This window comes from Olea europaea, unplaced genomic scaffold, assembly GCF_002742605.1.
Source record: "Olea europaea var. sylvestris unplaced genomic scaffold, O_europaea_v1 scaffold1520, whole genome shotgun sequence".
Taxonomy (NCBI): Eukaryota; Viridiplantae; Streptophyta; class Magnoliopsida; order Lamiales; family Oleaceae; genus Olea; species Olea europaea.
In genome coordinates this window covers 198,501-224,866 of record NW_019232785.1, presented here as the reverse complement: position 1 = coordinate 224,866, position 26,366 = coordinate 198,501, and the positions used below count along the sequence as shown (strand labels likewise).

General features: G+C 41.8%; 3 protein-coding genes across 4 annotated transcripts; 2 read left to right on the top strand and 1 right to left on the bottom strand.

Moving 5' to 3' along the window:
* Positions 1-3,504: 3,504 nt before the first annotated feature.
* LOC111376571 (methionine gamma-lyase-like) lies at positions 3,505-6,727 on the top strand. Its single transcript, XM_022999537.1, has 2 exons — positions 3,505-4,354; positions 6,031-6,727. The coding sequence occupies exons 1-2, from the start codon at positions 3,574-3,576 to the stop codon at positions 6,606-6,608; spliced, it is 1,359 nt and encodes a 452-aa protein (XP_022855305.1). The 5' UTR covers positions 3,505-3,573; the 3' UTR covers positions 6,609-6,727.
* Positions 6,728-14,995: 8,268 nt separating this feature from the next.
* Positions 14,996-15,691, top strand: LOC111376559. The gene is made up of 2 exons (XM_022999525.1): positions 14,996-15,242; positions 15,402-15,691. Exons 1-2 carry the CDS (start codon positions 14,996-14,998, stop codon positions 15,689-15,691), a joined length of 537 nt encoding a protein of 178 aa, XP_022855293.1.
* Positions 15,692-24,578: 8,887 nt separating this feature from the next.
* LOC111376570 (homeobox-leucine zipper protein ATHB-12-like) lies at positions 24,579-25,729 on the bottom strand. 2 transcript variants are annotated; one of them, XM_022999536.1, is made up of 2 exons: positions 25,258-25,729; positions 24,579-25,058 (listed from the first exon to the last, which is right to left on the bottom strand). In XM_022999536.1, the coding sequence occupies exons 1-2, from the start codon at positions 25,555-25,557 to the stop codon at positions 24,768-24,770; spliced, it is 591 nt and encodes a 196-aa protein (XP_022855304.1). In that variant the 5' UTR covers positions 25,558-25,729; the 3' UTR covers positions 24,579-24,767. The 2 variants fall into 2 exon arrangements, with proteins under 2 accessions (XP_022855304.1, XP_022855303.1); XM_022999535.1 differs by having other exon boundaries at positions 24,579-25,076; positions 25,258-25,723.
* Between the last annotated feature and the right edge of the window lie 637 nt (positions 25,730-26,366).

The following is a 26,366-nucleotide window of genomic DNA, read 5'->3' as shown; positions in this document are numbered from 1 at the left end:
TCATTTGGAAATATACAATAAGGATAACATTAGTTGTACATTAAGGTATCCATACACTCACATGGGATGGGGCATGCTCGTATAAAATGTGAGTCCCATGTGAGTGTGAGACACCTTAGTGTACAAAAAATTATGTACACCAAGCAAAGTCCATACAATAATTAATTAAAGAGGAAATTACAAAATTCCAGATGTTCAAAAAGTAGAATTCAAAAATCAGGGGCCAAGTTTTATTATTCACAATTTAGGTATTAATAAATAAATAAACCGATTTCAAACCCTAATTTTAATCACATTTCCCGTCTCTCTCTTCTCTCTCTAAATACACAGTGACAACAGTCGATTTCTCTTCGACATTTTTGTGCAATGCAGTGGCGCCGACTGGCCTCCATTTCTCTCCTGCATTTTTGTTGAGTGCAAACAACTTTGTCGAGTGCGAATAGCTTTAGCGCTGTCAAGCTGCTTGCACTCGACATTGCAGATGATGACACTGTAGTGGTTTTAGATCTCATGCTCCAGCGGTGGGACAATGTGACGGTAGGTGTTGCAGTCGCAACTTAAGTGTATTATGGCGGATTTGGTTTAGTTTTGAATGTGGCAGATCTAGTGGCGACTATTGTGGTTGACAGGTGGAGATGGAGGTAAAATAAGAGTTGGAAGTTGCTTGGAAGTGCAGCATCTGGATTTGGTGGCGGCGAAGGGGTGGATTTGGTGGCGACGACGGGGGTGGAGATGGTGAGGCGGTGCTATTTGCGATATTTGGAATGATAGGGTTGGCCATGAATGGATGTTGGTTGAAATGGTAGTTGTGGTGGTAACGGAGATGGTGAAGTGGTGACAACGTTGTAGTGATGGCTTTTTGGGGTGTTGGCTTTGTATCTGTTTTGTTGGTGGTGAGGTGGTATTAGTTTTGGCGACGGGAGTTTTGACGGCGATGCAACTGGTGGTGGTGTTGGTGGTGGTAGTCAAAAGTGTTTTGATTTTTTTTATCAAGAAATTGGCGTATGTAACTAACAATTTAGTTATCTGTGACCAACTGTTTAAGTGTGACCTTAAAATTTGACAACCTGTGACCAATTAATTTGACCTCGAAATAATCCGTGACTTCGAAATAATTTGTGATCTAAAAAATTTTTTAATTTGTGATTTCAAAATAATTTGTGACAAATTAATTTGATGATATATTTGTGACTAAAAAATAAATTTGTGACATATAATTATGAATCTGTGACAATTAATCGAGTAACCGTGAATTTCTTATATTTAATTAATAAATATTTTCAATTAATTATATAGATACTTGAATTTTGAATTTTTAAACTATGTACCTGATCTATGAATTGGTGTAAACAATACACCTAAATTATGAATTTGTCCCTTAATTAAACATATTATAGGCAGGCCTCACGAGCCAGCTCGAGAAACTCACTAGCATTTGATGGCAAGTCCCGACTCATCTCGTCTCGTGACGTTACAAATAAATCTCGGCTCGCGGTCCCATCAAAATGAGATGTGGGTTACTCCTAAGCCGAACCAAGAGGCTTGCAAGCAGCCCGGTTCAATTGCCACCCTTATCCTTCCCAATCCTACACTTTCTTTGCTTCCATTGGATTATTCTTTGCATTAACAATTACCATCTCACCCCATCAGATCTAAAGAAGTGGCAAGTGAAAAATTGCTGTGACAACATTCTCGATAAATACTTATTTTCATCCTTGTTCTTTTGTGATTGGAAAAAAACTAATAAACATTGAGAGAAATTGAAGGGAAATCTCTAATAAGTAGTTTGGCCAATACTAAAAGTTGATAAGATCAAATAGCCTAACACAAAACTAATTTAAAAACGCAAAATGGTATGTATTCAATGTACTTTCACCAACATATCTCTTTGATGACTAGATCAAATCATGATACTTATTTCACGTTTAACAAAGAAAAACAAGGGCACATTGATACACATGTTTATTTATGTCGCACAACTAACTTTAGACCACTAGATTCATTATGTCATTTTATTTATCTAAATTTGATAATAATTTTTTATTGGACGTTAATTTACTATGATCCAATCAAATTAAAGATTTCTTATGGCCAGAATTTTATTCCAATTTGTGATTCTATAAATCCCTTATATAAAATTTGGTCTAATAATATATTTTATTAGTACTAATGATAATAAAAATTATCGATTAATTAAAGAAAGACAATAGAGTTATCCAATTTGTCAAACAATATTAACAAAATAAAGGTACAGATTTAAGTTAGACGCAGCCAAATGCAGACGAATGAGTAAGGCTATTTCTACCACCTCATACTTGAAAGATTGTTGTTATTCCATATTTGAAAGATTCCATCTTCCACATAGCAGTAGATTTCACGTGGCAATTTCCATGGGAGGGCTTTTACTAAAAGCATTGCTGTGTAAGGCACTAATCTTATAGTTTTATCTCAATTTAATCCTGGATTTTTGAACTTTTTTTTTTTTTTTTTAAATTTCAATTTAGTCCCAAACTTCTTTCAGTAATAAAATAGCAAAAGCCACCCAGTATGCAATTGCGATTATTTCGACTCGAGATGATTGCTAATTAAATGGCCATTCAACTCTTAATCAATGATTAGCATTGCTTTTAAATGAATTTTAAAAGTATATTTAATTAGATTGAGTGAATTTTGATAATAAATAATTAATAGTTTTTTTAATATCATTAAATAAAGATTACCTGAACCCATAAAATTAAATAATTCTCATTAATTAGGAACAACTTTTTAAAATTAAGCCCCGGGGATTAAAATCTGATTTTTTGTAAAATTTTGATAAAAGTTGATGAATGTGTGGTTGAAAAGTTAAAATTAATTATTAATTTTGACTTAATTTAAAATTAAAATTTCAATAAAATAGGAGGTTATCGTCTAACAGTACACAGATTTGACTTCAACTGCCGCAACTATTACCAAGGTTTTCTGGTGAATGTTCATAGTATGTTTGAATCTGGACGTAATTGAAGAAATGGTTTGTATAGTACTAAAAGTATTCACGGTATGGTCGATAATATTTGACACGTGAATTTAGACGTTATTAATAAAAATGTTTTTGTGATTACTTAATATACAAAAATTAAATTGAATAGAATTAGACAGAAATAATTATTAAATTGGAAATAATCTATTTCAGAAGAGTAATTAATGCTATTCGTAGTCGCTCATTGCGACAGTCGCCCTACGTGACATACACATGAAAGGTGATTATTTGATACATTAATGTGGTAGTTTTTTTACTCATTAATGCATTAAATAACTACCTGCCATGTGTATGCCACATACGACAATTACTGTAGTGAGCGATTGCAAATGACATCATTTCAGAATGGTGATTGTTATTGACATAAATACAGTATCGTGTGTTTATGATAAAACAATTAAAAAATTAAACACGACAATTAATTTTAATCCCTTTTCTTGGGAACGTCCTTTTTACCATTCATTGCTGGCTATAAGTACACACCTCTCCTTTCTCTTCAATCATCTTCCATCAACTCAAACCTCCCACCGCCAAATATTTTAATTATTCTGGCAATGGCAGATACAGGAATTGGTCACCATGGTTTCAATTTCTCTAGCAAGAAAAGATCGGGATCCGAGGATCAATGGGATCGAGAAGATTTCATCGCAGCCAAGAAGGCGATGAAACCAATGATATGGGAGGACCCAGCGGCGGCGATATCTAATACCCGCCACGAGTTCGGCGAGCATGGTGGCGTAAACATGTCAATTGAGGCTTCCGCCACCTTCACCGTCATGGAACCGGAGACCATGCGCCGTATGTTCTCTGGCGAGCTTGGCCCCGATCGCGACTTTTTTATTTACAGCCGCCATTTTAACCCTACCGTTCTGAATCTCGGCCGTCTCATGGCTTCACTTGAGGGCACCGAGGCGGCGTACTGCACAGCCTCCGGCATGTCCGCCATCTCCTCGGTGCTCCTCCAACTCTGCAGCTCCGGCGGACACGTGGTCGCCTCTCGTACACTGTACGGCGGCACCCACGCTCTATTGACACATTTTTTACCTAGGGCATGCAACATAACGACGTCGTTTGTGGACATTAGGGATCACGAAATGGTTAGGGAAGCTATCACGGAAGGCAAAACTAAGGTGTTGTACTTCGAGTCTATGTCGAATCCAACTCTGGCGGTGGCTAACGTGCCGGAGCTGTGCAGGATAGCGCATGATAAGGGCGTTTTGGTGGTGGTGGACAACACTTTTGCACCGATGGTGTTGTCGCCGGCGAGGTTGGGCGCTGACGTGGTGATTCATAGCATTTCCAAGTACATTAGCGGTGGGGCCGACATCATTGCAGGTTGGTTCATTAATTTGCTGTTTTTAGCCTACGTTGGTATGCTCTTTTTGGGTCCATATATCCAACGCGTGTATTTGGACGTGTCACTAGGCGATATGATAACTATGTGCCTTGATTTCAATATTTTCTTTGACTTGTATCTTGATATCGATGATAGAATTTTCTGATAGGTATTTAACTTTATGGTTAAAATTTTAAATTTATTTAATTTAGCAGAGTTTGAACTCAATTTTAACTAGTCATCTTCAAGAATCAACACTAGTTTTCCTTTATGTTTTGATCTTTTTGTAATTGGCTGGTTTGAGTTGCATGTTATTATTCAAAACCGTAACATGATATTAAAATCAAACAAAATGTTTAGTATAATTTTTCGTCACTACCTATTAATAAAATTGTTTAGTGACATAATTGTTCTCTAAATATTTCAGGTTTTAGATAAAATTTCATAATCGAGGAAGCAGAATATAGCACACCATAGGGCCATTGTAAAGCTGGTTTTCGCTATTATTTTAGCTTGTTCTTCCCTTTAGAAGTGAAGAACACTATGATGTCAAATTCTCGAGCTCCTCTTCCCACTAGTTTGGAATCTACTCTTTTAACTTTTGAAATTTTATATTGCTTCTTTAATCAGGTGTCATATTCGTTCTAATAATTTTTTGAATGATGCTATAGAGCAATCCCGGGCTCCGTTCCAGGGCCAAGGCCACCTCGGCCCTTGATTTTTAATACATGGGGCCCGCGCCCCTTTACACCAAGGGCTGAGATTTCGCCACCTCAACCCCTGGATTTAATCCTGGGATTTGCAGGATTTTTGTAATTTTTTTGATAATATATATATATATTGAAACACAAACATGACCCTCGGCAGATGGATCCAAATGTATGTCCGAAAAGCATGCATGTGATTTCCAGACTAAAGTATAATTTGATCACATCCCACCTTCTAGCCTGGCCAGTGTAATGGCCACAGATATAGTACTATGGTTGGATTTGTCACACGAGTGGGTCCAAAATAAAATGTTGTATGTGAGGCAACATCATGTGATGGGATTTTTTCTCCGAAAGGATATCATACTTTAATAGAAGTAAGAGGGGATGCAATGTATTGATTCTAGAGTCTGGATGCTTTTTTTAGTCCAGAATAACAAACATGGTGACGTCACTTAGCTCTGGATTGAAGATGTGTACATCTTGAACTTCTTTCTTTAAAAGTTCAAGTTTTAATATAAGCTGAAAGTTTTACATATTTATATTCTATCTTTAGTAATATGGATAATCATGTTGATGATGAGAATCTCCAACATAGATTCGTATTTCATTGATCAAATTTTTATTTATTTATTTATTTTTTGGGCTTAAATCTCCAACATAGATTCGTATTTCATTGATCAAATTTTTATTTATTTATTTATTTTTTGGGCTTAAGATTGTCTAAAGGTTTTAATTGGATAAATCTACTCTGCCGAGCCTTTTACAGGTTTCACACGAGATGTTTGTCCCATGTGGGACCAAACTCATTAATAAATTATCCCATAAATACTCCATCCCCATGTATGTGAGTACCTGTAATTTCAAAGCTTGTACTTGTAGTGCTTGTGGTATTGTTAATTGAAGTTGGGTCAAATTCTGCTTCTTTTCTTTGCACATGTTGGTTAACCCACCCTGGAAATCTACAGGTGCTGTATGTGGGCCGGCAAGCCTAGTGAATGCCATGATGGATCTTCATCAAGGAGCTCTTATGCTATTGGGCCCAACGATGAATCCAAAAGTTGCTTTTGAACTTTCGGAAAGGATTCCTCACTTGAGCCTGAGAATGAAAGAGCACTGCAATCGGGCCCTGGTGTATGCCACAAGAATGAAGAAACTGGGCCTAAAAGTTATCTATCCAGGCCTAGAAGATCATCCAGATCATTTCATTCTGAAGTCTTTGGCAAATAAAGACTATGGCTATGGGGGAATTCTATGCGTGGATATGGAAACTGAGGAAAGGGCTAACCGTTTGATGAACTTGTTACAAAATTGCTCTCAATTTGGGTTTATGGCTGTTAGCTTGGGGTACTACGAGACCTTAATGTCTTGCTCTGGGAGTAGCACGAGCAGTGAAATGAATGCGGAAGAGAAGGCATTGGCAGGCATTTCGCCTGGGTTAGTGAGGATGTCAATTGGGTACAGTGGCACCTTGGAGCAGAAATGGAGCCAGCTCGAGAAGGCACTTTCCCGACTTAATGATTCAGGTTTCTTCCAGAAGATTTAGGCGTGTTTGTTAATGTTTCTATTTGAGTTAGCACAATGAAATCCACCATATGTATTTGGTGATTTGGACTCGACTGTTTCACTAGCTTTTATTTTATGAACGACTATCTATTATAAGTATTCGTAGACTAGACATACGCATGCTCGTCAAAATGCAGACTTCTTCATTCCTTCGAATCAAAATCTCAAATAAAAAATGAATGAAGAATTCTGAAACGAGAAGATCCAAAACACAGTTAGGATTTGGCAGATTGTTCTTTCCTCTTTTTAAATTTACTGGACAAACACATTAGACAACAACATAACAAAATTAATCAAACAATGGAGTCACATTTTGACTTTTAATTTATTGAATTTGGGCTTGTTATGATCCACAATAGGAGTGGCTAATCTTTTTGGATTAATACTTACAAACAGGAGATTATTGTACAGCAATTAAGATTTAGCATTCTAAACAAATGATTGGAGAAAATTTCGGGATCCACAAATAATTCTCTTGTCGGTTTTACGCTTTATCACTACTATCTTTCAACGTGAGAGTTTAGTCAATAAAATTGAATTGATTTTATTTTTCTTAATTATGACCATTAGATTCATTCGTCCTTTCTGTTCCCACCCACTATTGAAGTCAATTTCTGCATTTCCAACTTTATTTTTAAAGAGTAATATTAATTGCGTCAATTAAAGTTCACATGCTCTTAACATAACAATATGTACCGGTTCAATTGTAAGATTATGTTGCACTAAGTATTACAATATCACAAAGCATAAATCCTTTAATTAAGGAGAACCCTTAAAGATCACAAATTGTCTCTCCTCTAACTACGAGAAATAAATTCTTGTATGAACCTTGAAAGTTTAGATTATCGATTTATTTAGACACAACGCGTGAAAATGATTAATTAAAAGCAACAAATCACTTTTTAATTATTCCTAGACGATAATTTTAAATAAGTCAATTTATCCTATATTTGAATACCAAAGTTTGTAAATTGCTTAAAGTAAATAACACCAATATGATCACGGAGAAAACCTTTGGAAATAATCAAAACAATCCACCATAAACGATGAGTTGTACAGTATGGTCTATAAACAATCCTGACTAACTATTAGTTCCCTTGGACCTTCTTCCTGTAATCATCATGGCCCTCCTGGATTGCATGCTCCTCACAGCAGCTCCCAACCTTTGGTATTGTTTATCTTATGTGGATTTCCAAGAACGAACTTTGTTCCAATGGAACCTCATTCCGCAACTCCAGAACTCTGAGCGCCTTTTTCCAAAACTTCATTAATTCTGAAAGTTAATTGACAAAAATAGGTTTGATGTTTGATCAACGATCTCAATCAAATCTAAATTTGAATGAATTTATGAATCAAATAATTTGGTGGTTGAATCTTGAAATCGATGAAATTGATTTGGATCTGTTAGGGATTTTTCCCAATCAAAATAGTTAACAAACTGAAAAATCGAATAAGCACACAAGAAAGCACAAAGAAAAACACCATATTGTTCACCTAGTTTAGCAAAAATGCCTAATTTGGGGGACTCAGAGAACAGCCCACTACTAAGTGCATAAAAGATGTCCAAAAGAGAGTACAATATTCCAACAAATCCAAATCAAAACATGATTTGATCCATGATCCAATAGGATCTCCAAAATCGCCAATCCTAGTCAACACAAAACCGCCGAAAACCACAACCTAACCACTATACAGGTTACTAGCCATTCTCATAGGCCAAAGAGTTATTGTAGCACCACAAATTTCACAAGTTTTCAGTAAAAGACTAAGATCTCATGAGAGATCTAAGGAATAATCAGGACGAAGACGAAAGAAGAAAATACTTAGAGAGAAAATACAATAGACTCTCAGAAAACCAAAAGCCAAGAATTACTCAAATCATTGCCTTCCATAAAATTTCAGAACCAAGTGTTTAATCTCAGCCGTTCATCTAAACCAATGGTCCATATTCTTTTTAAACTAACACAACTCGAGTGAAGGTCCATCCACCAGTTAGGGGTTGCCATGTGGCCTTCCACATCCAATTGGATTAAAATTTTAACAAAGACCATTTTATCCTTCCATAAGTTGTGTTTTTGAGATCTCTATAGAATAATTATGATTCAACACACTTTTGGACATTCATATGATATGATATATATAGTGGAAAGTGTTTGGGATGGAAAGGGGGTTCAAAATCAAAATTTTGAAGCAAAACAGGATTGCTGAGCGAGTGGCAGCTGAGCAGTCGTCAGTATTTTCATCGTAACTTTTTCTTCTGATATCAGATTGAGGTGATTCAAGGTGCATTGAGAAGATAACTCAAAGGGCTGCAATTCTTCTAGTTAGCATTTTCCAAATTTGAAATTTTTCTATGGGAGAAATGTTTTGAAAGTTGCGACTAAGAATTTGGAGCATAACGTGTACGACTCTTTGACACCCTATAGATTTCTAATTGTATTTCCTTAGTCATATGTGATCTTTTTGGACATCTTGGACTCTTTCAAGACCTATAATATCAATTCTTAACTATTTTTATTTTGATTATAACTCAATAAACTCCTAATACAATTCAACTAGGATTTGATTTGACTTAGAAAATTGTCAATTACAACTTGGACCTACCAAACTTGTTAATTACAATATCATCTATAGAATTCAAGAAACCAAATATTCTGCAAATGGTTCTAATTTCTATAGATTTGGCACTTAGGAAGGAAAAGGAAAACAATCGAAAAGAAGTAATCAACGCATTAAATTTTGAGTCAATATACGTCTATGTATTAATCTTTCGAACTCATTCAAACAACTTTGTTAGGTCGTTTAGGTTGTCTAGTCAAGAAAAATACTCAATGGTGGGCATGGTCCTCTCTACCCCAAAGCATGTTAAGAAATGAAGATGTGAAAGGTGAAGACTGTTGACTGAGATTTGAAATTGTTACGTGTTTGCACACTTAGTCAATCCACCGGAGCCCACAGCCAACTCATGTCGAACCACGTGGCACTGAAGTCGAGGTGCCCACAAAACGAGATCCAGAGAAACCTAGGCCCATATATATCGAGACCCATCTATCATTGCCTCTTGAAGAGCTTTCGAAGCCTATATGCCAAGGCCCTTTGAAGGTGGACGAGGCCCTGTTAGCCAAAGCTCTGTAGCTGAGGTAGCAGCCTCCGAATCATAAAGCAGCATCTTCCATAGACGCTTCTCCCAAGAGATCTTCTGCACAAAGATCTTACTTGAATGATTGATAGGACATTTGTCATGAGTATAATGTTAAGTCTTGTCACTAGTAGAGGCGGCTCTGCCAATCAATAAATGTATAGCAGGCTAGGTGCGCCTGATGCCTACAATTTGACATGTAAATTAACCGGATGAGGCCACGTGTACCCCAAACCAAAGGTCACGATCTAACTTGTGACACTATAATTACTCCCCCATGTACCCCATACAAATGCTAATGCAAGAATCAATACAAGAAACCATACTTTACTCAACTCTCTCTTTCTTATTATCTTGCAAAACAAACGAGTTCATACATATTTGGACACATGTTTGCAAATATCGATTGGTAATTATTGTACAATCGATCAACGAACATCCTACCGGATTCCAAACGTTCTCGTCCCGCGATGTTGAGCTACTCTCATGCCCTCGATCCGTCCATTTTAGATCGTCCACGTGTCTTAGCGTGTTGCACTTTCGCTCACGTGTGCGCGGGTGGGTCCGGCATCTGTTGGCAACATTTTGTGGGGTCAACAGATTGACGCCGTCTGTGGGAATCCATACAATAACCACAAACAACCTTATGGTGAAAGCTTGTAGAAGAGGAACATTTAGGCATCCCCCTTGAAAAAAGGATTTGTTCTTGAAAAGAATAAGAGGAAGCCCCACAACTTAGCAAAAATTTGAAGGTCAAACAAAGAAAATGAGTCAAACGAAGACACACCCCCCAGGAGGGTAAGAGAAAACGTAGGTGTGCCCCTTCCAGCAGCTCGGCACTGACTCTACCACCACCATAGATGAGGTGGAATACGAGTGATAGTCGGCTATCAAGAGAAATGGCCGTCATGGCAGCCAACATGAGGGACATTGCTAGCCAGAACATGGCTATGAGGGAACTCATGGCCCAAATGTAAGGCCAGGGAGGCTTCCCCATTCCTCCATACGCCCCCCAAGGGCACTACCAGCAAGAAGATGAAGTTCAACGTCAGAGGGTTGCCTCGCCGGACTATAGCCGAGGTAGAAGTCCATTTGAAAGGGAAGTGAAAGTTGATGTTTCTTCCAACTACACTTCAGAGCGACCCACCGAGGTCCCTTTAAACCATGATAACTTCCCACCTCCATATGAGCAAGAGCGAAGACATAGGAGGTCAGGTAGTGTATTTGACAGAATCAGCCCTGCAAAACTGAGGCCTAGGCAACAACAACCTCGCGAGCATTGGACAAGGCCACAGGTCCCACCTCCAATGCCTTAACAGCCGGAAGAAAGGTATGAAAATGCCCCCCATGCTGCACCGCCTAGAAATAGGCGTCAAAGGAGGCTAGGAACCGTCTCAAAACCTTTCACCAGCCACCAAGGTATGAGGTCGAAGAAAACAATTCAGATGAGCATCAGAGGTCCTGTGACTTGGACGATGATGATGAAAATCTGCTATTCTCGAGGGAACTAAGAAGTGCCCAGGTCCCGAACCACTATGTTATGCCTAAGATACCAAAGTATGACAGAAGAGGCGACCCTGAGAAGCACCTGAACGCTTGCAAAACTCACATGAGCCTAAGGGGTGCCACCCCAGCTGTGAAATGTAGAGCTTTCCACTTAAAACTTAGGGGCAGCTAAAATTTGGTAGAGTAGGTTACCCCCTGAGAGCATAAGAAGCTGGCTCGAATCCAAGACCACTTTCTTGAAGAGGTTTGCTGTGAGCAAAGAAGGAGAGGCTCTCATCCAACATATCCAAGATATGAGATAGGCACATGGGGAGTCCTTGAAGTGCTTCCTATCACGCTTCACTGATGAGATGACGTACTGTGTGCAAGTCACCGACCGTGAGGCATTATCTGCACTGAGAGGAGGCCTAAACATGATCGCCCTATTTTGGAGGGACGTGCAAAATCAAGACCTCACCACCTATGACGCCCTACTCGAGATGATGAGACGGGAGATCATCAATGAAGAATTGATTGAGTATAGGAATAGGGCAAGTAGATGCCTCCCACCTCCGCAAAGACAGCGTACTAGAGGGTCGACCTCCCACTTGATGGATTACCAAATGAACCAAGCCGATAATGAGAGTTCCTTAGGGATAGAAATGAATCGCCCCAGGCGAACAGGCCCCCACTTAGGTACGAAAACCAACCTGGGCGTGAAGAGGTCGCTCCCTATCAAAGGGATGTTTCCTTATGACGAAGGGAACACGATGCAGAGAGGCCCAGGGAAGGCGTAGACACCGAAGAAATAAAAAAACTCAGGATGAGGCCCCTATCCACAAGGTGGATACCATATTTGGAGGCCTATATGTGGGTGGTGAAACGCAGAATGCTAAAAAGAATTACACCCGTGAGGCTAAGCACCCCCCACTTACTAGCTATATTGTGGACCACAGCTCCCGGAGGAATCAAGTTCCACCTATTATCTTCACCCAGGAGGATGCTGAAGGAATTCACTACCCCCACTGTGATGCACTTGTGGTGAGAGCGGCCATAGCTTGGAATGGACTCAAACAAATGCCAGTTGACAACGGTAGCTCTGTCAACATTCTATTCGGGTCCACCTTCAACAAGATGATACTGGACCATGAGTTGACGTCCACTACCACTCCCTTGTACGGATTTACCGGAGATAGCATCACTCTGAGAGGAAAGATCACCCTTGCAGTGGAGATGGGAGAGTCTTCCCAAACTATAATGAACTTCATAGAGTTCCTCATTGTTGACAGTGGATCGGCTTACCACGGAGTATTAGGTAGGCCAGCTCTAAAGGAATTGGGAACCGTCACCTTCATCCACCACCTATACATGAAATTTTCAACGAAAAACGGGGTGGCAACGGTGAGAGGCTACCAAAGAGGCTCGAGAGAGTGCTATCTAAGCTCCATCAGAAAGGTAGAGCCCCAGGACGTCCATATGATTATCGCCAACATAGGCATGGCTGATATCCCAGGTGATGCTCCCTCTGAACCTAAAGATGTGGAAATGATCGACATACCATCCATTTCGGAAGTATTGGTCATCGATGAGATTAACCTCCGTATAATTGAACAGGAACCTCAAGCATCCCCAATTGAGGAACTTGAAAGCTTCTCGTTGGACCCCCGAGATCTATCCAAATTATTGAAAGTGGACAAAGGGTTGTCCAACAGTTTGAAAAAAAAAGATCAAGGATTTCCTAAATAGGAACCTTGATGTCCTTGCTTGGAGGCATGAGGACATGGTAGACATAGACCCCAAGGTCAGTTGCGACCACTTGAAAATTGATCCTAAAATTGCCCTATACAGACAAAAAAGAAGATCCCTCAAACTTGAGAGGTATGAGGTCCTGAAGGAAGAAATTCAGAAGCTCATCCAAAATGGCTTCATCAGGGAGGCCACCTATCCGAGGTGGGTCTCCAACCCGATTTTAGTGAAGAAACACAACGAAAAATAAAGGGTATGCATTGATTTCACTAACCTCAACAAAGCTTGCCCGAAGGATAATTTTCCACTACCAAGGACTGACCAACTGGTAGACTCCACGGCTGGGCATGAGTAGTTGAGCTTCATGGACGCATACTTCGACTACAACCAAATTCCCATACACCCGGCCAATGAGGAACACACCTCTTTTATCACAGACAGAGGCCTTTATTGCTATAAGATGATGCCCTTCGGGTTGAAAAATGCCAGGGCCACATATCAAAGGCTCATCAATAAAATATTTGTGAATCTCATCGGCAAGACAATAAGGGTCTACGTAGACGACATGCTTGTGAAAAGTTTGAAAGTTGGGGACCACGTGACGCACCTCAACAACACCTTCCAAATTTTGAGAAGGTATAGGATAAGGCTCAACCTTCTCAAGTGTGATTTCGGAGTTGCCTCTAGAAAATTCTTATGATACATGGTCAACCAACGCAGAATTGAAGCCAACCCTAAGAAGATTGAGGCCCTATGCAAGATGAGGTCCCCCAAAAGCCAAAGGAGGTACAAAGCTTGGCTGGGCGAGTGGCCGCACTTAGTCGCTTCGTCTCCAAAGTTACAGACAAATGCCTCCCATTTTTCAAAGTGTTGAAAGCTGGGAAGAAGTTCCAATAAGCCGAGGAATGTGAAGAGGCCTTCGAGGGCCTGAAAAGGCACCTAGGGCAAACCCCCCTCCTCTCGAAATTGAAGCCCGACGAGATTCTTCAGTTGTATTTGGCTGTCTCCAATGAGGCCACCAGTGCGGTTCTAATCCGAGAAGAATGGACCATCCAACTCCCCGTATACTATACAAGTAAAGCACTCCTATCGTTGAAAACCCGTTACCCCAATATGAAGAAGCTTGCTTTGGCCTTGATCATGACTTCCAGGAAATTGAGGCCTTATTTCCAAGCCCACACCATACATGTGATAACAAACTTTCCCCTGAGGCAGGTACTTCAAAAGCTCAATGCTTCAGGAAGATTATTGAAATGGGCGGTACCTCATGTTTAAGGCTAGGACGGCCATCAAAGGCCAAGCTTTGGCTGATTTTGTGACAAAATTTGCCAATTTACCTGAGGTGGATGAAATCATGGAAAATGCCGAGCCCCTACATGAAACTTATTCGTGGATGGATCGACTGGGGACACCGACTTAGGTGCTGGAGTTGTCCTCATCAGCCCGGAAGGTCACAAGCTGAACTCAGCTGTGAGGTTCGGGTTCAAGGCCACCGACAATGTGGCAGAATATGAGGCGCTTCTTGCGGGCCTTAGATTAGCCAAAAAAAATACAAGTGAAGAGGCTACTTATCAGTAGTGACTCCCAGCTGGTCGTTAGCTAGGTGAACGACAACTTCACAGCCAGAGACAAAATCATGGCCTCCTACTTGAAAACGGTGATAAACCTCATCTCATTCTTTGAAAAGTTTGAGTTGATCCAGATTCCCGCATTAAAAATGCACATGCGGATGCACTCTCCAAACTTGCAAGTAGCAAGGACTCCAAACTATTCACAGTAGTCCCAATAGAGCACCTCCTCACACCATCAATCGAGGCCTCCAATGTGATATGGGTGGCCGAGACTCTTACCTGGATGCAGCCCATCGTAGCCTACCTAAAGGACTAGGTACTTCCCACTAATAAGCATGAAGCTTACAAGCTAAGGAGGAGGTCAACTTATTTCCTCTTCATTGATGATATACTCTACAAGAGGAGCTTCTCCTCTTCACTCCTTCGATGCGTGGGAGGAGAAGAGGCTACCTACTTCTTAAGGGAAGTTCACGAGGGAGTTTGCGACAACCACTCTGGAGGTCTATCTTTGGCGTAAAAAATACTGAGATAGGGGTACTATTGGCCTACCTTGAAAAAGGATGCCCTCCAATTTGTACGAAAGTGCGACAAATGCCAACAATTCTCTCCTATCCAAAGACAACCATCGCAAGATTTGACCACGGTCTCTACCCCTTGGCCCTTCTTGAAGTGGGTTGTAGAGGAGGCGCGAGCTTTGCAATTGTGGCCATTGATTACTTCACGAAGTGGGTTGAGGCTGAACCACTGGCAAAAATCACAGAAGCAAACACTTCCAAATTCTTGTGGAAGAACATTATATGCCGGATCGAGATTCCCTACTCAATCGTCTCAGACAACGACAACAACAAGGTCAGAAGTTTGTGTGAAGAACTTGGCATCAAGAAGCACTTCTCCACACCTCACCACCCACAAGCTAATGGTCAAGTTGAGGCTGTGAACAATATCATAAAACACGTCCTAAAAATGAAGCTTGATGTGTCAAAAGGGGCCTGGGTGGATGAGCTGCCACAAGTGCTTTGGGCAATCCGAAACACTACGAGGACTCCCATAGGGAAAACAGCTTTCCTCATGGCATTGGGAACTGAGGCGATGACCCCATCGAGGTCGGACTTCCTTTATTGAAATAACAAACAACGAGCTTCGGAGGTGCGACCTCGACTTCATTGAGTGAAGAAAAAATGACGCCTAGCTGAAGCTCGCCACATATCAAAGAAAGATGAAGAAGTACTTCAACTCAAAGGTGAAGAAGAGGTCATTTTGAATCAACGACCTGGTCCTTAGAAGAGTCTTCCTCTTCTCCAAGGAACCAAGCACTAGTACCTTGGATCCGAATTGGGAAGGCCTGTATAGAATCAAGAAAGAGATTCAACTTGGGACATACTGGATTGAAGACATGGACGACAAGGCACAACCCCGTCCATGGAACATTGAGTACCTCCGAATCTATTATCAATGAATGTACTACCTCGCTGGACGATCGTTCCCAACTCATGTAACATTTCCATGATTCAATAAAATTGTCCATAATTGAATTCAAGTGTCGCACTATGTCGTCACATCGGAGGAGAGGTCAGCATCCCATATCCGGGCCACCTCGCTTGAACTCTGAGGCGTACATCACTTGCCTCCCAGTGGTGAGGCTGAACACCACTGAGAGAAGCCTCAACATGGATGAACCATCTACCATGTTGGCAAGCGTCGTCACCACAAACGAGAGGTCAGCGCCATCTTTAGGCCACCTTGCTTAAACTCCGAGGCGCACATCACTTGCCTCCCTATGGCGAGGGTAAACGCCACTGGGAGAAGCCTCAACATGGATGAACCATCCACCATGTTGGGAAGCGTTGTCACCTCGGATGAGAGGTCAGTGCCATCTCTGAGCCACCTCGCTTAAACTCCGAGACGCACGCCACTTAACTCCCTTTGGCGAGGCTGAACGCCACTGGGAGAAGTCTCAACATGGTTGAACCATCCGCCATATTGGGAAGCGTCATTACCTCGAAGGAGAGGTCAACATCCCATATCTTTGCCACCTCGCTTGAACTCTGAGGCTCAATCAACTTGCCTCCCTTTGGCAAGGCTAAAAGTTAAGGGGAGAAGCCTCAACATAGATAAACCATCCACCATGGGGAAGCGTCGTCACCTCGGACGAGAGGTCAGCGCCATCTGGGCCACCTCACTTGAACTCCGAGGCGCACGCCACTTGCCTCCCTTTGGCGAGGTTGAAGGCCATTAGGAGAAGCCTCAACATGTATGACCCATCCACTATGTTGGGAAGCGTCGTCACCTCGGACGAGAGGTCAGCTCCATCTTTGGGCCACCTCGCTTGAACTTCGAGGCGCACGCCACTTGCCTTCTTTTGGCGAGGCTGAATGCCATCGGGAGAAGTCTCAACATGGATGAACCATCTACTATGTTGGGAAGTGTCGTCACCTCAAACGAGAGGTTAGCGACATCTCTTGGCCACCTCGCTTAAACTTCGAGATGCACGTCACTTGCCTCCCTTTGGCGAGATTGAATGCCACTGGGAGAAGCCTTAACATGGACGAACCATCCACCATATTGGAAGCATCGTCACCTCGGACGAGAGGTCAGCGCCATCTCTGGGCAACCCCGCTTGAACTCCGAGGCACACGCCACTTATCTCCCTTTGGCGAGGCTGAACGCTACTGGGAGAAGCTTCAACATGGATGAACCATCCACCATGTTGGGAAGCGTCGTCACCTCAGACGAGAGGTCAGCGCCATCTCTGGGCCACCTCGCTTGAACTTCGAGGCGCACGCCACTTGCTTTCCTTTGGCAAGGCTGAACGCCATTGGGAGAAGCCTCAATATGGATGAACCATCCACCATGTTGGGAAGTGTCGTCACCTCAGACGAGAGGTCAGAGCCATCTCTGGGCCACCTCATTTGAACTCCGAGGCGCACGCCACTTGTCCCCCTTTGGCAAGACTGAACGCCACTGGGAGAAGCCTCAACATGGATGAATCATCCACCATGTTGGGAAGCGTCGTCACCTCGGACGAGAGGTCAGCACCATCTCTGGGTCACCTCGCTTGAACTCCAAGGCGTACGCCACTTGACTCCTTTTGGCAAGACTGAACGCCACTGGGAAAAGCCTCAACATGGATGAATCATCCACCATGTTGGGAAGCATCGTTACCTCAGAGGAGAGGTCAACATCCCATCTCTTTGCCACCTCGCTTGAACTCCAAGGCTCACACAACTTGCCTCCCTTTGGGGAGACTGAAAGTCAAGGGGGGAAGCCTGAACGAGGATCGAACTTCTTTACCCATTGATTCACAAGTCTCAACCACTACGGGCTTCACGAAACTACCTTTTCAATCAGACATAGCAATGTTCTCATTTTAGCTGAAAGACCTCTAGTCTTAAGATCTATTCAGGTCACAGTTATTAAGTTTAAGTACAATTTACTTGCTTAAGTGATTGGAGTTGGGGTATCAAGTCAAGGTTATTTATTTCTTCAATCAATCTTAAGTTTAATTACTTAACGAGGCCAATGCACTTGGAAGAAGAACAACATTGAATGAAAAAGATTATATTGATTTTCAATCAGTTACAAAAGGAGGGCCTGAGGCCAGTACATCAAAATTAACTGAAAAGTAAACTATCTTAAGCCTCGGATGATGGCAGAGGTGCCTTGGCAGCTTGAGCATCATAACTCCATTTTTCTGCATCCGTTGCTTCATTCCCAACTACTTCATCAGCTGGGGTCTGTGACACTTCATCCACAAACTCCGACCTAAGTTGTGACAGGTCTTGATTTGGGAAGAGTTCCTCAGCCCTCTCTATCATTTCAGCATAAGCATAATTCCTCCAGTAGATGCTGAAGCTCTTGTACTCCTCAGTGTTGTGGAAGTTGGCAGTGTAGTCTTTGACTGCCTCCTTCCTCGCCACATTGGCCTCCTCTTTTATCTTAGCCAATTCATCCACATATCACTTTATTTGGCCCTCCAAGAATTTGTAGGTGTCTTGAGCCCCAGCGAGCTACAGATTGGCCTTCTCCAAGGCCTCAGCAGTCACCTTTTGGTGGTTATTGGAGACCTCCACTTTCTTAGTAAGGGAAGCCACCTCGCATTGGGACTCATAGACCTTCTCTTCAAGGCCTCAATCTAGGCCAAAGTAGACTCTAGCTTGGCCACATCTTCTATTTTTTGGGCCCTCACTTCCTCTGCCTTGGCCCTGGCCTTCTTCAGCTCCTCTACGAGGGAAGTCACCTTCTTCTCCGATGATTGGGTCCTCGTCTGAAAATTAGTAAGGGCCTCCCTGCATTCCAATGCGAGGCCAAAAGTTCTCACACTTTGGCTCATAAAAGCCCTTGTCAAGTCCACCACGTCGCAGGAAGAGGCGTGCAACAGCCACCGGTCCGTCCAAAATTTATGGAAGCTCTCCGTAGCCTTCACCAACGCCGGGGCCAGGACCTCCTCCCTCCCAGCAAAGAAGTTTGACGATTCTCCTTGCACTCTTGCAGGCCTCTGCTTGGCAGCTTCATCCTCTGCCTTCTCAGCAGCCTTCCTCGCAGCAGCCTCCTCAGCCTCAGCATGCCACACCATTTCAATTTTCACCACTTTTAAGGTGGCCTCCAGGAACTTCGGTTGAGGGGCTTCTTTTCCTTCGTGGGACACAGAGATCCCGAACTTCCCAGATAAGCTGGTGACGTGCCCCAACTTCCTCTTCTTCTGCTCCTCGGGGACCTTGTCCTTTCTCTGAGGCTCTTTGGCCTTCTCCGGCCACTGAGGGGTCCCCTCTTCAACAGCCCTGGAACTGCTATCTTTGGAGAGTCGCTCCACCCTCCCCCAAACCTCCTTTGCACCACTTGACCCTAGGTTCAGGGGCCTCGTTGTCACATTGGATGTGGCCCTAAGGATAGAGGTCATGTCCGGGGCTGGGTACACCCTCCTCTTGCACTTGTCTGCAAAGTAGGTCAGTATATCAACATCGAAACAAAAAGCAAGAAATACACAAGTATACAAGCCTTTTACCTTTGGAGGCCATCAATTCAAAGTCAATGAAGTAGCGGCTTTGGTCGATGAGGTGGTCGAAGTGCCGAAATTTCAGAGGTCTCTTGTAAATGTCCTCTATCACTTCAAACTCCTCATTGCTCAGCTCGAACCTCGTACTACTATCTACACAGCAAGCCTCAACAGTTAGAAAAATAAAATTTTGAATACAGAACGTAAACTACTTAGGTTGGGAGACTTACGAGCTTCGTAGTACTGGGTCGGTACTGTGCAAGCCAAGACCGTGTCTCCCTCCACTACATGCCCCCTGCTCCTCACTCAGAACCACGATTCCTTCCACCCCTTGATGGAAGAAGGCAGCCCCACCACAAATGGTCCGTGAGCCCCCCAAGGAGTTAAGTAATACCACCCTCTTGACTCCTTACTTATCACCCTAGGCTGGAACAAGGTCATGAAGACATGGAGAAGCATATCTTCCCCAAGTGACACTTCCTTCCATAGAAAGTACGAGCCAACCAACTGGCTTCACCCATTTAGCAGAACCTGGGTCGGCAACAACATAAATTCCTAAGCACTGCCTTAAGGAAGGAGTGCAGAGAAAGACGCATACTTGCCTTAAACAGGTATTCACTAATCGCCACGCATCCGGGCCTTGGATAGCAGGCGCGCTCATGAGCCTCGAGCACCAACATTTCGACATAATGAGGTACACAGTACCTCTCCCTAATCTCTCCCAGTCTCTTCAAGGTCATATTTGAAGGTACTCTGGATGCCCCCCACTCTTCACTGTAATCTACTGGCTCTTTGGTCATAGCATATTGCTCGACCTTGAGGTCCCCTCGTCGAATGACGCAACAGTTACTAATTCCCTACCCGAGGTGGACTCCATATCAGAAAAGGATGAACTCAATGCAAGGAATTTTCTCTGAAAATACCTATGGAAAATGACTACGCGGACGAAGTAACGTCGAAAAACAAGAAAATCAACTGTTTGGACGCCAGAAAACTTGAGCTTTTTAAAAAGAAATCAGATTGCAAAGGTTGAAAATCCAGAATAATGGGGGTCTCTCGCCTTTTATAAAGGGCCAGGATGAGCCCCAGCCGTCTGATCAAAGCCCATTGAATCTGAACCATTCATTCTAAACCAAATTCGAGGCGTAGAATTTAAACGATTTTTCAAACCTACACTTCAGATTCAAGCGTGTCCTCCAGGCACCTCCCCAAATACGTCTGCTTCTAGAATCTCCAGCTGTGATCATAATTACAACTTTAATTCGACGGTAGCAGACACCTTGGAAGTTGAACGATCCAGCCACCTTTTCTCGAAAATATGCGTAAAACATCAAATAATTGACACAACTGTCGAGGAACAATCATTACTAATGAGCATCAGAATTCAGCCTCCAACCTCCACAAGCCTCGCAGGTTCGGTTCTCAACCACCTCGACTTCCTCATCACAATTCAGCCATCAAGCCTCGTAGGTTTGATTTTCAACCACCTCTGCTTCCTCATCACAATGCAGCCATCAAGCCTCGCAAGTTCGGCTGTCAACCACATCGACTTCCTCATCAGAATTCAGCCTCCACAAGCCTCGCAGGTTCGGGTTCTCAACCACCTCGGCTTCCTCATAATAATATAGCCTCCACAATCCTCGCAGGTTCGGTTCTCAAACTACCTCGGCTTCATCATTTTTTGTAACAATTTTCAACATTCTTCTACAACGGCACATTTCTAACTCCAACCATGATATAAATATCTATACTTGGACTTGAAGGGCTATTATTTGAGGTACAAAAATTTCAAAAATTTCTTTCGACCTAACTGGCTAGCCTTACTTCATCAAAGTCCTCGCATTACATAAATGACTATACTTGGACTTGAGAGACTATTGTTATGTGTTTGCACACTTGGGCAACCCACCAGGGCCCACAGCCAACTCATGCTGAACCACGTGACACTGAAGTCGAGGTAATTTGCATAGTCGAGGCCCACAGAAGCCTAGGCCCATATATACCGAGGCTCATCTATCATTGCCTCTTGAGGAGCTTCCGAAACCCATATGCCGAAGCCCTTTGAAGGTGGATGAGGCCCAGTTGGTCGAACCTCTATAGCCGAGATAGCAGCCTCTGAATCACAAAGTAGCATCTTCCATAAACGCTTCTCCCAAGAGATCCTCTGCACAAAGATTTTACTTGAATGATTGATAGGAGATTTGTCATGAGTGTAATGTTAAGTCTTGTTACTAGTAGAGGCGGCTCTGCCAATCAATAAATGTATAGCAAGCTAGGTGCGGCTGATGCCTACAATTTGACATGTAAATTAATCGGATGAGGCCACGTGTACCCCGAACCAAAGGTCACAATCTAACTTGTGAAACTATAAATACTCCCCCATGTACCCCATACAAAGGCTAATGCAAGAATCAATACAAGAAACCATACTTTACTCAACTCTCTCTTTCTTATTATCTTGCAATAGAAACGAGTTCATACATATTTGGACACACGTTTGCAAACATCGATTGGTAATTATTGTACAATCGATCAACGAACATTCCGCCAGATTCCGAACGTTCTTGTCCCGCGCCGTTGAGCTACTCCCACGCCCTCGATCCGTCTGTTTTAGACCGTCCACGTGTATTAGCGTGTTGGACTTTTGCTCACATGTGCGCGGGTGAGTCCGACATCTGTTGGCAACATTTTTTGGGGTCAACAGAAACCTATGGTCTCGGCAAACCTGGTTAATTCAATTAATTACATGTCTTATGTTTGTAACTCACATTATGTGCTTAATCAAATCAACTAAATACGAGTTAGCTTTTTCTTCTCTTTCTTTTTCTTCACGTAGAATTGTAATGATATGGGGAAAAAAACCACCTATTGGAAATGATAGAATATTTCACACCATGAAATAGGGCTGGACAAATCTCTCAAGTCGAACTGAACCGAACCTGACGGTTCTTGTCGAATTAAATACCCGAACGGGTATCTGAATTGAGAACCGACGGGTACGGTTCGGTTCTCGGTTCTAGACCAAGAACCGAAGAATCGAATAAGAACCGAATCTTTCTAATTTTTTTTATATTGAGTAAATCAAATTATTTTAATTTTAATTTTAATTTTTTCTTAACAAATTAACAATTTCTAAATCCAAATTTTTTGCCCAATAATTTGTTTTATTTCTAATTTTTGGCGTCATTACCCATTTTATTGTTTCATTTCTTAGCTCAACAAGATCCAATCTACTAAATAACTCTAAACACTTACACTAAAGTGCATAACATTGTCTCGACTCTCGCACTCACTCTCGCAGCCTCACTGACATTTCAAAACCTATTTAATAGTCAGCCGATGCTGTGACCTCCGATCGAAGTTGCGACCTCCGCCGACCGAAGTTTTGACCGTAGCAATCATTTGAATAAAGTAGTCTACTAGTCTATGGCATTCCAAAACCATTGAATGTATCATTAGTTTAAAAAAAAAAAAAAAGGTTGAACCCCAACCTTGAGGGCCCCACCGCCCCGCCCCTAGAGTTTTGTGAGGGAGGTAAATCGCAAGATGTACTCCAACAGGCCAGGGAACAAGAGCTGTCTGTACACTGTGCCTACAAGGAGTTCAATTCCATGTTTCAGGAATCGAACCCCCACACTTCGGCTACCAGCAAGGCGTGAAATAACCTTACTCCTATCCTTTGCACCACTAGGCTATGCCCCGGGGGCCATTGAATGTATCATTTGTTGTATTTATATAATGTTGTTATAAAAGTTAAAAAATTTAATTATAGTATAGAACTGAACCGAACGGAATCGAACCCGAACGGTTCCATAATTATATTTGGACCCGACGATTCTATTTACTAGATATCCGAAAATTTTGATTCGATTCGATTCGATTCTCTTTAGAACCGAATTGAACCGACCCACCCCACTCTTACCATGAAAGATAAATAATATTGTTGTATAGTATCTGAATTTTCAGTATGATTCCTCATTATATGTAATATTTGTTGAAATGTTGACTGTGCCTCACTAATTTGGTTGACTGCTGACCGGTTGACTTTTTGGTGCTTTGGCCTTACACGGCGCACAATACTGGGAGTTCGATCTGTGGTTTCTGGGCCATATGACCTTTTTCGGCCAATTTTCAGTGTGTTTTGTGTGTGGGTGTCGTTTAGGGTTTTCGTCTCTTTTTTTTTATTCTCTCTAGTCCATTCTTCATTGTTTCTGTAATTTTGAATATTTGTGAGATTGGAGTGTTGGATTTCTCTGGTAAACTATTCTGCGTGAGGCGAGAGAAATACTTGAAGAATACATTTGTAAAAACTGATCTTGACTTGATTTTAGTGATATGGAGCAATATCTATGTAATAGATGCTAAATGAGTGAGTAGTACTTAAAACACGTGAGCATCCAAACCTGTTGGTGGGTGAAAATTCCTTGTGTTCGATTTTTACATTATGCAATCTTTCACTTTCTGAAAATATTTTGTTAAAAGAATCGATTTGGGGACCAACAATATTCTAAATATATGTTGAATTTAAGTTGGACAGATGATGCTTGATGAGCTGTAGATGGTTATCTTGATTTTTCTGCATTAATCATTCATCCGAGAAATCTTTCACTGCCTTGTTAGAATTCTAAAATTCCACGTTGAACGTTTGATAGATTATAAACAGGAAGAAAGTGAATACTACAATGATGCAAGTGAATACCCTCATGCAATTTTGTATTAACGAATTCTCTAATATCTGGCAATTTTGTAAAATGATAAAAAAAAAAATGAAACTAAATTGTGCACACAAGTTGTGACATGCATTTTCTGTTTCTGTCATGTGTCTATTTTGGTACTCGGATCACTTTGGCGGGACATGAGATAGGCCAACAGCAGGAGAGTGAGGGATCTACAGAAGCAATCTGCTGTTGATCCTGGATTCTGCCCTCATGATCACAGCTTATGTTCAAGAAATTTGCGGCAGGATTCGTAAGTTGGATTGGACGACAATGGATGGTATCAAGACAAAAGGGGCAAAAAAAAAAAATAATAATAATAATCACTAGAATTGTCTATTCCTATATATCAAACACACTGGAAGTTTGTGCTCAGCTGAGGCAATTAAGTTTCACTGACCAATTATATTGGCAGGAATGTCCGACTCATTTACATGACCTTGCTCTCAACACTAACAAACAAAAACCGAAACGGTCCTTGATCTTGGTTTCAAAAATTGAAAGCCTGACCACCATTTCCGCTATGACTGGAATTATCCATAAGGCAACTGGATTCAAAACTGTGTATATTATCTGTCGATGTCAAGTAACCATCAGCCATTTGTACCAATTCCGGATGATCATCAGCATCATCCCACAAGTAGTCAACCTTTCTGCTAAAATCATTGCACAAGGGCACGCCAAGCTCAGGGCTGTCGTTTTCTAGAAGAAACCTTGTCTGTTCCAAAGTTTCAATCTTCATGTTCTCGTTTCCAAATTGCTCGTCACTCCTTCCTTCAGCCTGTTTCAGTTTCTGCAGCTGGTGATCATAGAATCTAGTGAACTGCTATGTATGTCGAAATATACAAGACACTTGAATTTCCGCTAAACATCATGGGCATGTTTGGTACTTGGTACTGGACAGGACAAGTCTTTTATATCTTTAATACTATCCAGTACCGTTCAATAACCTTACCAAACATGCCACGCTAGTATAATACCTGGATGAGCAGGGCTTGGTTCTCTTTCTTCATGGATTCGAACTGGGAAACCAATTTGTCATAATCGGCTTTAAGCACGTTATAATCCCGTTCAAGCTCCTTCGGCTTTGATCGAGCCCTTCTATTCTGGAACCATATCGCAACCTGCCGTGGCTGTAGCCCGAGCTTTTTAGCCAAGTGCTGCTTCATGCGTAGCTCTGGCCTCGACTCCACCTCGAAAGTGGTCTCCAGTGACTTAATCTGCTCATCACTAAATCTCTGTCTGCTGCTGTTTTTGCTCGCCTTGTTAATATTAGACATGAATTAAAAGCTCTTTCCCAAATTCTTTTAAGATGTTTGTTTTTGCTGCTTTAGTCGGTTGATTGCAGCTTTAAAGAAATGTATGGTACAGCAATTGAGGACGTGTGTGTTTCAAAATACCCGTGGGCCTTTGAGATGGCACTGATGTCCAAGATTCCGGGCTGGTTGATAAAAATGTTTTTCATGCTTTATCATGTCACTCGCCACATCATACGGTACAACACCTTTTTCTCAAGGTATTTTCGGGACGTTCGAGATTATACGAATTACTTTACTGAATCACCTCTCGAAACAAGGTAATCTCTGGATTTACTTCTAGAGTGTAACTTATCTACGTTCATTGTGTATGAATATGGTAAGTGAATTACATGTAATGCTCGGATCGAGTACCATGTAGACTTCGAGCATTTTTTAAATCTTCCATGTACATTAGTACTAATTTAAAAATCAATCATTTAAAAAGCGAGTACAATCTAATATTTCATCATATGAGGTGAGAATAATTTGCATTGATGACAGGGACAGAAATTAAATAATTGATAAGGTTGTGTGAACATTGAGAAGAAAATATCATTTGGTCACACAGATTGACGCGTTGTAATAAGTCATTTGTTAAACAATTTCTATCCAAAGACAATGCCAAGCTTTGCTGTCCGGTTCCATCCAATGTTGTCGAGACGCATATCTTGGGGGGGACACGTAAACCTATCTAACTGTACTTGAGCTTTTGTCCCTCTACTGTGTCAATTAAATTTTTGATAAAAATTTAAGTCAAAATTAATAATTAATTTTAATTACATATATTATGG